At 37.7% G+C, this 12,496-nt stretch overlaps 1 protein-coding gene across 1 annotated transcript; it reads left to right on the forward strand.

Annotated features, from left to right (window-relative positions):
* The first annotated feature begins 6,250 nt into the window (after positions 1–6,250).
* On the forward strand, positions 6,251–9,527 carry slc35g2a (solute carrier family 35 member G2a). Its single transcript, XM_056235536.1, has 2 exons — positions 6,251–6,496; positions 7,971–9,527. Exon 2 carries the CDS (start codon positions 8,001–8,003, stop codon positions 9,246–9,248), a length of 1,248 nt encoding a protein of 415 aa, XP_056091511.1. The 5' UTR covers positions 6,251–6,496; positions 7,971–8,000; the 3' UTR covers positions 9,249–9,527.
* The last annotated feature ends 2,969 nt before the right edge of the window (positions 9,528–12,496 follow it).

Consider the following 12,496-nt stretch of genomic DNA (forward strand, 5'->3'; position numbering starts at 1 on the left):
GTCTTAGCAGTGTCAGTCATGCTCGTGTACGCGCTGATCACACCCCTCTCTTGCACAGCGCGAGCCGTCGTTCAAACTCAAGATTGCCGGCGTGCTGCAGCTGTGCTTATGACGGAGAAACAAGCTAAACTGCCAATTCTCGAGTGACACCTGCTCATCAAACAAAGAGGTAAAAGGAAAAAGACTGATGACGATAAACAAGCGAAAAAGAAAGATTGACACAGAGCCCATTGACTCGGTGTCAAAACTCTAGCCGCGTAACGTAATAAATAAAATGTCACGCACTCTGCTAAGCTACAATTGAAACCTGCTAATTCACTGGCTTGTCATGTTGCTGAAATAATGGACTAGCACACCTTATCTAGCATTATATATCGCTAGAATAATTACTTACATACTGTAACGTTAGTTACCGTTATATTAACGTTATCTTACTAGCTATTTATAACTTATAGATAGAGTGCAACGTTATAAAGTTACATGTAGGCCATTGGAAAATACATAATGATTTGAGGACCAAGTTTGTAGTCAAAGTATGGGCAGGCCATAGTCAATGTAAAGCATATTATTGACGTTTAGTCCCTATTAGTGAATGTGCCATATAACTTTTTATCCACTGTTATCGGTGGCCCTGTTTACTAGCCTGCGCGTTCACGACAGGCTCCGCTGTGGAGGACGAGCTGTGGAGGGAGGGCTGTAGCGCATGCAGAGAGCAAGGGGGTGGGACCTGTAAGTTGTGCTTGTTCAAATTTTCAGGCTAAGTCAACGTTTTCTCAAAACTCCCTACTGGAGCTTTAACGGAACAGGGAACGTGTGATCAGGAACCATGACAACTAATGAACGAATGAGAACTGAAAACAACAGAGCATGGCAATAAAACTAAACAGGACATGACTGTGGCAACTGTCATCATTTTGATACAGTCAGTTAAACTTATTCATATTTGTAATTATTAAAATAACACAAATAATTTTAAATGTTTACTGCATTTGTGTCTCAGGCCAGCAGCTGCTTCCAGAGCATCTAATTCTACAGTAATAGCACACAAAACTTTTGTCATCTGTATCAGTTAAGCTAATAAACCGTATTCAGGTTATTACTCATGAAAACTAGGCTGGATGTGAGGCTTGCATGCAGCCTGTTCAATGGGTTGCAATGTCAAAAAAATTTCTGATTGTTTTGTCCACTGGAATTGTTTAGAAAGACATATTAAAATGTTTTGATCGCACATCAAGTTATATAAAATGCATCCCAGACAGAATACATTTATCCATTACACTGACATTCTCAGCTCACAGAAAGAGAAGTATTTTCAGATCTCAAAGTAATCAGCTTTTGTTACATATTTATTTTTACATTTTCTTTATATCAATAACAGAACATCCTGAACAACAGTTCGTCTTAGTTCGTTTTTCTTGGCTCCTGTAGCATTGGGGAAAAGTCTGTGACTGACAAGATAACTAAGTCTGAGATATGTGGCAGTTTCTTTCAAGAGTTGCACAACAGGCTTGTTGAAAAGCCTTGATGCTGGCGCACTACAGAAGAGCTGTATTCAGATAGGAGCTCATATTTCAGTATTTGAACTGTGTATGAATATCGTGTTATTTAGCTTGAACTCAACCGTGACAACTACGATTTTATTCAAAAACATCTGCAAAAATCTAAGATAACAACTTATGTTCAAGAATAACATCACTTATCACTGAAAAGATATAGCACTATAAATGATTTCAATGACATAGAATGCCAGCTGTATTGCAGCATCCTCATTCAACAAGACAGCTGGATCCTGCCTGCAGCTTCTGGATTTATAATGACACCTGCTCCTTTTGTGCACGAAGAATGGACCTTCATCCTCTTTGTTAGCATGCCAATCTGTATTTATGTAGGAAATATTCTCTGAATATACTGGGAATAACACGGATATTTGTATCTATATCTAAACTCCTTTAAGTTTTTTATGTTTTCAGTTGTTTATTGATTATACTGATTGATGATATGACTTGATGACATCAGCTTGATGTTCAATTATTATTTTTTTATGATAGCTTATGATAATAAACATAAAACAGAGAATGACTTTTGCATCAGTGTTTATAAATATTGAAAGGACCGAATAGAAATGGATAAAAACAGATATTGCTATATTCTCTTCAGTCAAATGGTTGTTTATATTGTTTCTGCTGCTTCACTTACCTATATAAGTCTATCAATATTTTCCTTTGCATTCTTGAGTAGAATGAGTTGATGTATTTAATGTTTTTAAAATAACAGTGAGATGATTCAGTCTATTTATTATAAGCAGCTTTTTAACTCCCCTCTAGCAACCACCCTAAGTGTATAGGTAATAATTCCCATTTATTTTGACTGACTCTATATTATTATTCTACAGTAATTCCCCATCAGGGAGACACATACCCCGTGGGGCACTTAAAGGTACAGTTCACACGTACATTTAAATTCTGTAATTTACTCACCATCAAGTTGTTCCAAACCTGAATGAATTTCTTTCTGAACACAAAAGAAGATATTTTGAAGAATGTCGGTAACCAAACAGTTGATGGCCATTGACTTCCATATGAGAAAAAAAAAATCAACTGTTTGGTTACTGACATTCTTCAAAATATCATCTTTTGTGTTCAGCAGAAGAAAGAAATTCGAAACTTCAAGAACTTGAAAAACCTGTTAAATCTATAAAAGAGAAATTACTATTTGAAATATAGGGCTGGCAAAAATTAAATCACTTTCAATTAAGAGTAACACATTGTAACGCATGGGTGTTGTAGTTATCGCACATTGAACAAAACATAATCCTGACACACATTCAGTTTAAAGAAAGAACAGTTTAAATAATATGCATACGTTTTGTAAGTTAATACTGACACAGTAATGTGTCTTTAAAGGACACCAAAGCGCCTTCACTGTCCTGCAGGGAAAATGGCCCTGATGCCTATTGGCTTTGTTCTTCTGTGTCGGTGGAATGAGTTTCATCCATCATTCTCCACACCAGCACAGAGAGGAAAAGAGTTTAGAGGTGTCTGGGGATTATACGCTCACTGATCTGTCACAATCACAAAGACAGGAAAACGGTCGCTAACAGACAGAGCTGTCAGACGGCTCACATAAAATCATGTCTTCTTTATGCATTTATAATTCATTATATGTAAAATGAGACTCTAAAGGCAATATTTTCCTGATCCACTCCAAAAATATGTGAAATCGATAAGAATTGAAAGCTGTGATGCGTAGCATATGTGATGTAGCTTCCTGTCTGACTCAAGAAAACCTCATTAACCCAGCATGACAGCAGAAGGAGAGTCTCAATGACTATAGTGTTGATAGAAAATTGCCCATGTGTTGTTTATTCAGGGAGCTTCACAGTCAGCCTATTTAAACATGAAAAAGAAACACTTTAAGATAAATGGTTGGTCCTCTGCATGTTCTGGTGAACTCTCCGGTGTAGTTACTTTGTACTTTGTAGTTACACTTTCCTCACTAGAAACAAGCACATTATTATTGGGAAAAAACGGAGACTAAAAAGCACTGGTATGAGTGTAGTGTGCCGGGGACCGCGGATTTGGAACAAGCTGGATGGAAATTTGAAAAATTCAAGCTCTTCTCTTTATTTTAAGCAAAATCTCAAGAATCAATTATTGAGTCTGTATTCATCTTCTTGAAGTATGTACTATTTCTCATTATGCATGTATGTCGGTATTAATCTTATAATCTCAAGGTAAACTGTCAAACAAAACTGTACTTGTGAAATGGGATCCCCTATCATTAGCTGTACGAATGTTGTATGTAATGTTTTTTTGCATGGCCACACATTTTTCTATTTTTTTTTTTTTTTTTTTTTTTTTTTTTTTTATTGTCATGGCCCCCAAGTATAAGCTTTAGATAGCTTCTTTGGGGACCAGTTCACATACATGATCATCTTTTTTGTTCTTTGGTTTCATTTTAAGTGCATATGAATACATGTATATGTATGTGAATAAAAAAACCTCCTCCTCCTCATAAGTTACTATGGAAACAGGGCCTTGCTATTTTCACACACCCTTGTTATAATATAAATATTAAAGCTGCCTGAGTCTAATTAGAAACAGAGGAGCAATACAAACTCACTCAAGACATGATAACAAGGTCAAACTATTTTTATTTTTAAATGCTTCATTAAGATAAAAAATGCAAAGGAATATAAATTGGTCTTTGACATAATGTTAGACTAAAAAGAAAAGCAAAAATCCCAGCAAGATGTTTTAACATTATTCGTTATAAACCTGGATATAATTGGCTATCTGTTTATAACCCTTTTATAGCTGTGTCAGATAGTCAGCCAGCTGATGGGAGGTTAAAACATGCTGAGATTTCCCATCATTATAATTACACAAGTCACAGGGGTCATATCATATCATGAAATATGAATGATGCGGTTTTTGGCTCCTGATCACATTTGGAAAGCAGGTTTTAAATGATGAAAAGGGCAGTACGGTTTTCATTTTCTATACAGCTTTAAAAAGATCCTGTCACCTTCATGGTGTTTCTATGTCTTTCTTTCTTCAATGGAACAAAAAAGGAGAAGTTGGGCAAAATAATGGTAGTCACAGCCACTATTCACTGCATATTTTTTCCATATAAGTGAATGGTGGCCATGGCTGTCATTCTTACTAGCAATGTATACTACAGAATTGTTTGCTCTAAATATACAGTAGCTAAAGATATGTCATAGGACAGTGTGCTCTAGGCTACTATTACAGCTTGTTATGGATAATTTATGATTTCTATATGACAGCTGCTCTTAGCTATTCTGGATGGAGGTTTCGGTCAATCATTGTTTTATACTCAATGTGATCTTTGCTTATAGGCTACCTCTAAAAAATCAGGTTTGTAAATTTAATTAAAAATTCACAAATAATTAACCCATTATGGGACTCTTCTGAAATAAACATTGAAAACTATACGCTTGATGAGTTTACATTTACATTTATTCATTTCAGACACTTTTATCCAAACGATTTACAAATGAGGCCTACAGCAGGCGTTTCACCATGAAGTAATAAACACAAGAAGTGCTCAAAATACGAAGTTTCAGATAGCCATCTAGAGTATAGGCTATAAGCAAGAATAGGGAGGAATTAGAGGAAAGTGAAAGTATAGATTTTTTTTATGATGAGGTTAAAGGGATAGTTCGCCCCAAAATGAAAATTCTGTCAGTAATTACACACCCTCATGTTGTTCCAACCCCGTAAGACTTTCGTTTATCTTCGGAACACAAATTAAGATATTTTTGATTAAATCTGAGAGCTGTCTCACTCCTCCATAGGCTTCTAAGGGATCGAAACTTGCCGGCCCAGAAAAGTTAAAGACATCGTTAAAATAGTCCAAGTGACTACAGTGGCTCAATCTTAAGTTTATCAAGCGATGAGAATACAATAGTGAGCCTACGTGTGACGTACAACCTAGAAGCTTTGCGCAGTTACACTATGTGAAATCTCGAGGCCCACAGAGAAGGAAATGAATAGTTGAATAAAGTCGTTATTTTTGTTTGTTTTTTTGCACACAAAAAGTATTCTCGTCGCTTGATAAACTTAAGATTGAGCCACTGTAGTCACTTGGACTATTTGAATGGTGTCTTTAACTTTTCTGGGCCGGCAAGTTTCGATCCCTTAGAAGCCTATGGAGGAGTGAGACAGCTCTCAGATTTAATCAAAAATATCTTAATTTGAGTTCCGAAGATGAACGAAAGTCTTACGGGGTTGGAACAACATGAGGGTGTGTAATTACTGACAAAATGTTCATTTTGGGGTGAACTATCCCTTAAGTGCTCACGGAAGAGATGAGTTTTTGACCAAATCCACTAATTTGGCTTTTGACCTGTTTAACGGGTTTAAATATAGGCTAATGCCTGTGTGAGCTTTTTAGGTAAAACCTTGAAAAAATGTATTGGCTATAAAGCCATATGCAGTTTTGATAGGTATTGATAGGACTATATGACCGATATTGGCTCATGGCAAGCGCCACCCAGAGTTTTACATTACAGTCACACTTTTACTCTGCACCTTGCTCTGAAGTTAGGCTAATTCATTTTCTGCATTTATTCATTTCTGTTAATGCAGCCTATAAATGGTATTCATGTCACAGGCGAATCAAGAGTGATAGAGTGATTCAAATGCTGTTAGGTGAAGTTATACTGCGTCAATGACACGCTCCTCCTGAATGATGACGCACGCTTAGAGCAAATGCTCCTCATCATATGCCATGCCATGCATGCAGCTCGACTGAGATCTCAGAATCCAGAAACAAGCCACTGTGAGACCTACTGCGAGCTGACTGGAGGCGGGGTGCCCTGCTGTTATTCATTTAGACAAATCTATAAACGTTTCCATACGAAAAGACATGGGGGGAAATAAGCATATTGCCTCAAAAACACAACAATGATCGCTGGATTTAATACGTTAATTCGCGGATCTTCAATTGCGAGAAGCATCTGAGAGAACAGGTAAGATTTCGCCGTTTTTCTTTGTCATTGCGCAGGTGGTTTTGATTAGAGATATCATACTCACCTGCTTATAAATGGGCACATTGATTTATATAAAAGGAATATTAGGCTATTAAGGTAAGTCATCATGTAGCCTGTTAGGTAGGCTACTGCCGTATGAATTACAGGCAGAGCGTGAATACAGTGTAGTAGGCTACTAGACACAGCGTCCCTTCTGCTCCATTCATAAAATCAGTATCAGGACTCAGGAGTTCTATCGGTTCCTCTCTGCTAAATGTCACTCACAATCGACAGCTTCATCCGCTGCTTTCTGCGTCATGTGACATCATCGAAGCAGGCGTCATTATTGACCATGTCCTCAAAATAGCTTGTAGGGCAAAACGGGGCTAGTTGTCACACTTTTTACTCCAGGGAATATTTCTCAGGTTTATTTCTGGTATGCATTGATACCTTAAAGAATTGACAACAAAAATGTAAAAAGTAGCCTACAATTATTGCCAACGATTAACAATTGTTTTGACCAACGAATATTGTTGTTAATAAACTGTATACTTAGCCTAGCCTATCCTAAATTAGCCTAATTTAGAATATATTTGTAAACTTGCCCAACAAAGAACAGCATAAAATATAGGCTAATTTACGGTTATGAACAGATGACACCACCATGGAAAATAACTGTTAGAGAAAAACACATCAGAACTAGTTTGTGAGAAATAGGTTGCACATATATTGATATAAACACCACTGTTAAAATTATGTTTTAAAAAAAGTAAAACTTTTATTTAGAAAAAAAAACCATGAAATTGATCAAAGGGATAGAAAAGACATTTATAATGTTACAAAATACTTCTATTTAAAATAAATGCTGTTCTTTTGAACGTCCTAATTACCAAAGAATCCTGAAAAAGTGATCAGTTTCCACAAAAGTATTAATAAGCACAACTGTTTTCAACACTGATAAGATAATGAGATAATGAGACACAATAATAAGAAATGTTTCTTAGGCACCAAATTGGCACATTAGAATGATTTTTGAAGGATCATGTGACACTGAAGACTGGAGTAATGATGCTGAAAATTCAGCTTTGCCATCACAGGAAAAAATTACATTTTAAAATATATTAAAATAGAAAAAAAGTTATTTTAAATATCTTACAATATTATTCATATTTATATTTATATTTATTTATACACAATCAAATTTTACCTGCATGTAAAATTAAAAAGCATATCATATGAACTAATCTCAGTTTATGTAAAGAAAGAGTTTTCCTTAGGTTTCATGCTGTGAGTGACACATTTAGATTGATAATCGATCCAGATCCAAAAATACCAGGACGCATATGCCATTGATGCCTTTGCTTGAGAAGTCTTTGTGCAATTTCTGTCGATTTAAAAACATTGTTTGAGATACTGAGCTGTACATCTTGTCTTAAGTTTTAATTTGCATACAATTCTTTCTCTTTACATTCAGGGGCTTCACGACAGCTGGTATTGTAAGAAAATGGAGGATTCACCAACAAAGCATCTTCTTGGCTCGAAGAAGCGAGTCAAAATCCACCCGAACACAGTGACGGTCAAATATGCCACTCATTTCCCCCAGCCTGGAGACGAGGGCTACGATGACGCTCCATCTTTTGAAGACTTTGGCTCATTTGTCGAAGAGACCTCAGACAGAAAGAACCTTACTGACAGCAAGTCGGCCAGGACTTTTTTTAGTGCGCTTGACAGTCGCTCCAAACCGCCAGGGGACCAAAAAGACAAAGGGGTCGGAGGTCAGCTGCAGAGCTTCGGGGAGGCCTCCGTGTTCGCCTCACGAATGACGTGGGCCGCTCTGTTCGGGGCGGCTCTGGCCCACGGCTGTGTGGCTCTCATCACACGCCTGGCTGCCGACCGCTCTAGGGTGCCGTCGCTGGAGCTTCTCTTCATCCGCTCGGTCATCCAGGTGTTGTCCATTGCGGTGGTGTTTTACTACCAGGAGCCTCCCTTCGGGCCCCAAGGCTACAGACTGCGTCTTTTCTTCTATGGCGTGTGCAATGTCATCTCCATCACGTGTGCGTATACCTCATTTGCCATCGTGCCGCCCAGCAACGGCACCATAATGTGGAGGGCCACCACGACGGTCTTCAGCGCCATGCTGGCGTTTTTACTCATCGATGAGCGACTAGGCATGACAGACGTGGTGACGGTTGTCAGTAGCGTCTTCGGCCTCTGCTTGGTCATGATTCCCAACATCTTAGGTGAGCACAGATCTCTGGGTTTCTGGAAGGAGGCTTTCGGCTACACCATGACGGTGATGGCAGGCTTAATGGCGGCCTTGTCCATGATCATATACCGAGCCATCAAAGAGAAGGTGAGCATGTGGACAGCGCTTTTCACTTTCGGCTGGACTGGAACGGTGTGGGGACTGTCAACTATGTTCATCCTGCAGGAGCCCATCATTCCACTGGACGGAGAGACGTGGGGGTATCTAATCGGCATCTGCGTCTGCTCCACCGTGGCATTCCTGGGGGTATATTACGCCCTCAACAAGTTCCATCCCGCACTGGTTAGCACCGTGCAGCATATGGAAATTGTTGTGGCAATGCTTCTGCAGCTGATTGTGCTCCACATGGTTCCTTCAGTGTATGACATCATCGGGGGCGTCATCATCATCATCAGTGTTGTCGTGCTGACGGCCGTAAAGCTTTACTGGGTGGGCAAGAGCAAAAGACAGGAGTACGAAGAGATCCTCGATTCACCGATAAAGTGAAACAATTACAGAGTTATTGTTTATAAATATTTTTGTGGAGTTTGATTTTTAGGCCTTACCCACCTGTGGTTGAGGTTATCGTGAATGTTTGAGAAAAAAATCTATGTGAAGTTTGTGTCTATTGATGAAGTGCCATTGTGAAGTTGTCTTTCTTTGACTGCTGTATTATGTGAAGCTCAAAGAGGTTGTTGATTTTTACTGCCGATTATTAAGTAATTATCATGTCAAACATGTTTGGTTTTGAGCATCCAAATAAATGTCTGTGCAGAGGAGATGCAATGAGAACATGGGATACTTTCATATGCACTATTTTCCATGTTGACTTGGTCAAGAGTGCCCCCTGTTGGTATATAGTGGTTATTTGACCCTGAGAAGTGGAGCAACACTTTTTGGTAAAGCCTAAAAGTGATTGAATCAAATCTGTTTTGGAAACAGTGATTCAGGCTGGTGTCTGCCAGAGCTTTTCTCATGGCAGGATGCCATCATTTCCAGTTTAAGGAGGAATATTGAAACACTGCTGGAGTCATGCACTTATTCACTCTATAGAGTACTTAGATCTCAAAAGTTCTCACCAATGTATTAATACAATGTTTCCCAATTGTTTACACACGTTTACGGAATCTTTCCCAAAACTCTACACAAAACCACAAACACAAAATGTAAAATCCTACAAATATCTAGCTAAAGCAAACTGCATTCAACAGTTTTGTCCCTTTCCAAAATGTTTAATAATAATAATAATAATTATACTGTACAAACTGTATATTCTATCCCCTAAACCTACCCATCACAGAAAACATTCTGCATTTTTAGATTTATAAAACACGTATGATGTATAAGCTGTTTTCCTTAGGTCAAAATTTACTACATTTGGTCCCCCTAACGTATGGGAATACCAGACAGACAGACAGACAGACACACACACACACACACACACACACACACACACACACACACACACACACACACACACACACACACACACACACACACACACACACACACACACACACATCTCATATAAAGAGATCTGTCTACCAACCAACAACACACTGATGTGCTCAACAGAAAACACTATGAAATCCCATAATGGAAGGATTGTTACAGTAATATGCCTACTCAAATATACGTAAAAACACACAAATGCAATACAGAACCAAAAACTTTACTCTAACAGTATTTCTAAAGTATTTTTGAACACTTTTTGTAACACTTTTCATACCCTGGAGAAAACTGTATAAAACATTCAGTAAGATAAAGGGTTTTCTGTACAAAAGTTACAAATAAAAGTGGCTCTTTTTCTCAAAACTCTAAACACACACACAAAACGTAAATGTAAGAAAAAAGAAATAAGGCTGCATCCTGCCTCCCATTTTGGTCTGGTCAAAGTACCTTATCTTCAAGTGATGTTTCTGGCTAAACTAGGGAATGAAAATTCTGGAGTGATGGATCCAGCTGCCAAAAGCCTTCGCAACAACCTCACCACATGCATTCTCCAGTCTCATGAGAGGAAGCATGCATATGAGGCAGTCATACACTTTCCATCATCATGCCAGAAAAAAGAAAAAAAACAACTCTAGGTTTAGGAATGAGGAATATGTTATAACAAAACCGTGGGTGGTCAGTTGAAGACCAGAGCAGTCTGGCGGAAATTCATGTTGTCCCAGATCACATCATACCTCTGCTCTGGTCCAACCCCCTCTGAACTTATCAGAGACAACTGTCTTTCCTCATCCTCGTACTCTCACTCCTTCACCTCTAGCTCCTCCATCACCACTGACTTCCAGTTTCCTCCGAAAAAGGAAAAGCTCATCTGTGTCTTTTTATTGCGCCAAAGCTCTGATTTCTAATTGTATAATTCAGCAACTGCTGTTACACCAGTGAAGAACTGGTTTTGCAAAGAGCTTGGCATTGTGATTGGCGTTGCTTTCCAAAGGAACTAGATTTGGAATGTTGTGCCAAATATAGAGAACTGTGTGTAGTGTTTTGAAAACAGTGTGATATAGAATTGAAAACTGAGGGTAAAGCAGGGACTTTGCCTGCAGTTTTGCATACTTGATTCAGGGATTTGGTGCATTCAGGTTTTGGTGATTGCGTTTTAAGTTCCAATTTTGGTGTGTAAACCATTGGGAAAAACTATTAGGCTATATGTTTGGCAAGGAGTTAGAATTCCCATATTTGAGGTTAAAGCCAAATGGTTGCATAGTCTCTGTAGCAGATCATGCAACATCACAAAGGCATCACAAAAAACAACAACTTTTGCCTGGGTTGAAAACACTAATTTTCTGCGGATGAAAAAGCCAATGCATGATATATGCAAACATTGTTCATATAATAATCATGTCATTTACAACTTTTTTTTTCCCAGAAACAACAGTACAGACAAATCTGAGAATGTCCCTATTGTGTCTTTAAAAATAAGAGCAAACAGTGTACTGTTTCAAACTGAAATATTTTCAATGATTTGTTTTCTCTTTAATAAAAGCATGTATTGATTTCAGCATGCGTTTTATGTGAATCTAACACTTTTTGCTAAGCTGTAAAAAGAAAACAAAAGTTCAAGCACAACTGTTTGTCCTTGTTTTGAACGTTTTATAGGAATTCTCCACAGTGTCCACAAGTGGCCGAATAATTACCATAAAAACCGGATGAAAGTGGTGAATTTATATTTTAATAGATTCAAAAAATGATAAAATAAATACATAAGAAATTGAATAAATAAATATATTTGGTAACGCTTTAGATTACAGCCCGGAAAGTAATTAAGAGGAATTTACAGGGTAACTTTCGGTAATTATAGTGTACCTATAAAGTACTTGCATGTAAGGGAACAATATGTAAAGTTTGGGGAATAAAGGGGTAACAACCAGGAGAATTAAAAATATATTTATACTGTAAGTATTATAGAACTAAGGGGTACTTATTCTACTATATGATACAACAATCTTACATTTGGGAGCAATTTAGCGAGAACATACACTGCATACCTTTTTGTAATAATTGTGTACCAAGGCATACATACTGTATTGGCTTTTTAAAAATGTCAGGGTTTGCAGATTGCTATATTTTTTATAGCAAAAGTGCAGATGTTTAAGTTTGGGCTAACATGTTTCAAGGCAAGAAAAGCTAAGACTATTGCAATTTTTTTAAATACTGGGAAATATATTTTGTTTCATGTGTTTACAGGGTAAGTGGTGCTTGTATAATAAATAAAGGTTTCCGAGTCAGTGATATAAGATTGTGTATTT

The sequence above is a fragment of the Rhinichthys klamathensis genome, unplaced genomic scaffold, assembly GCF_029890125.1.
Source record: "Rhinichthys klamathensis goyatoka isolate OS25496 unplaced genomic scaffold, OSU_Roscu_1.1 h1tg000422l_1, whole genome shotgun sequence".
Taxonomy (NCBI): domain Eukaryota; kingdom Metazoa; phylum Chordata; class Actinopteri; order Cypriniformes; family Leuciscidae; genus Rhinichthys; species Rhinichthys klamathensis.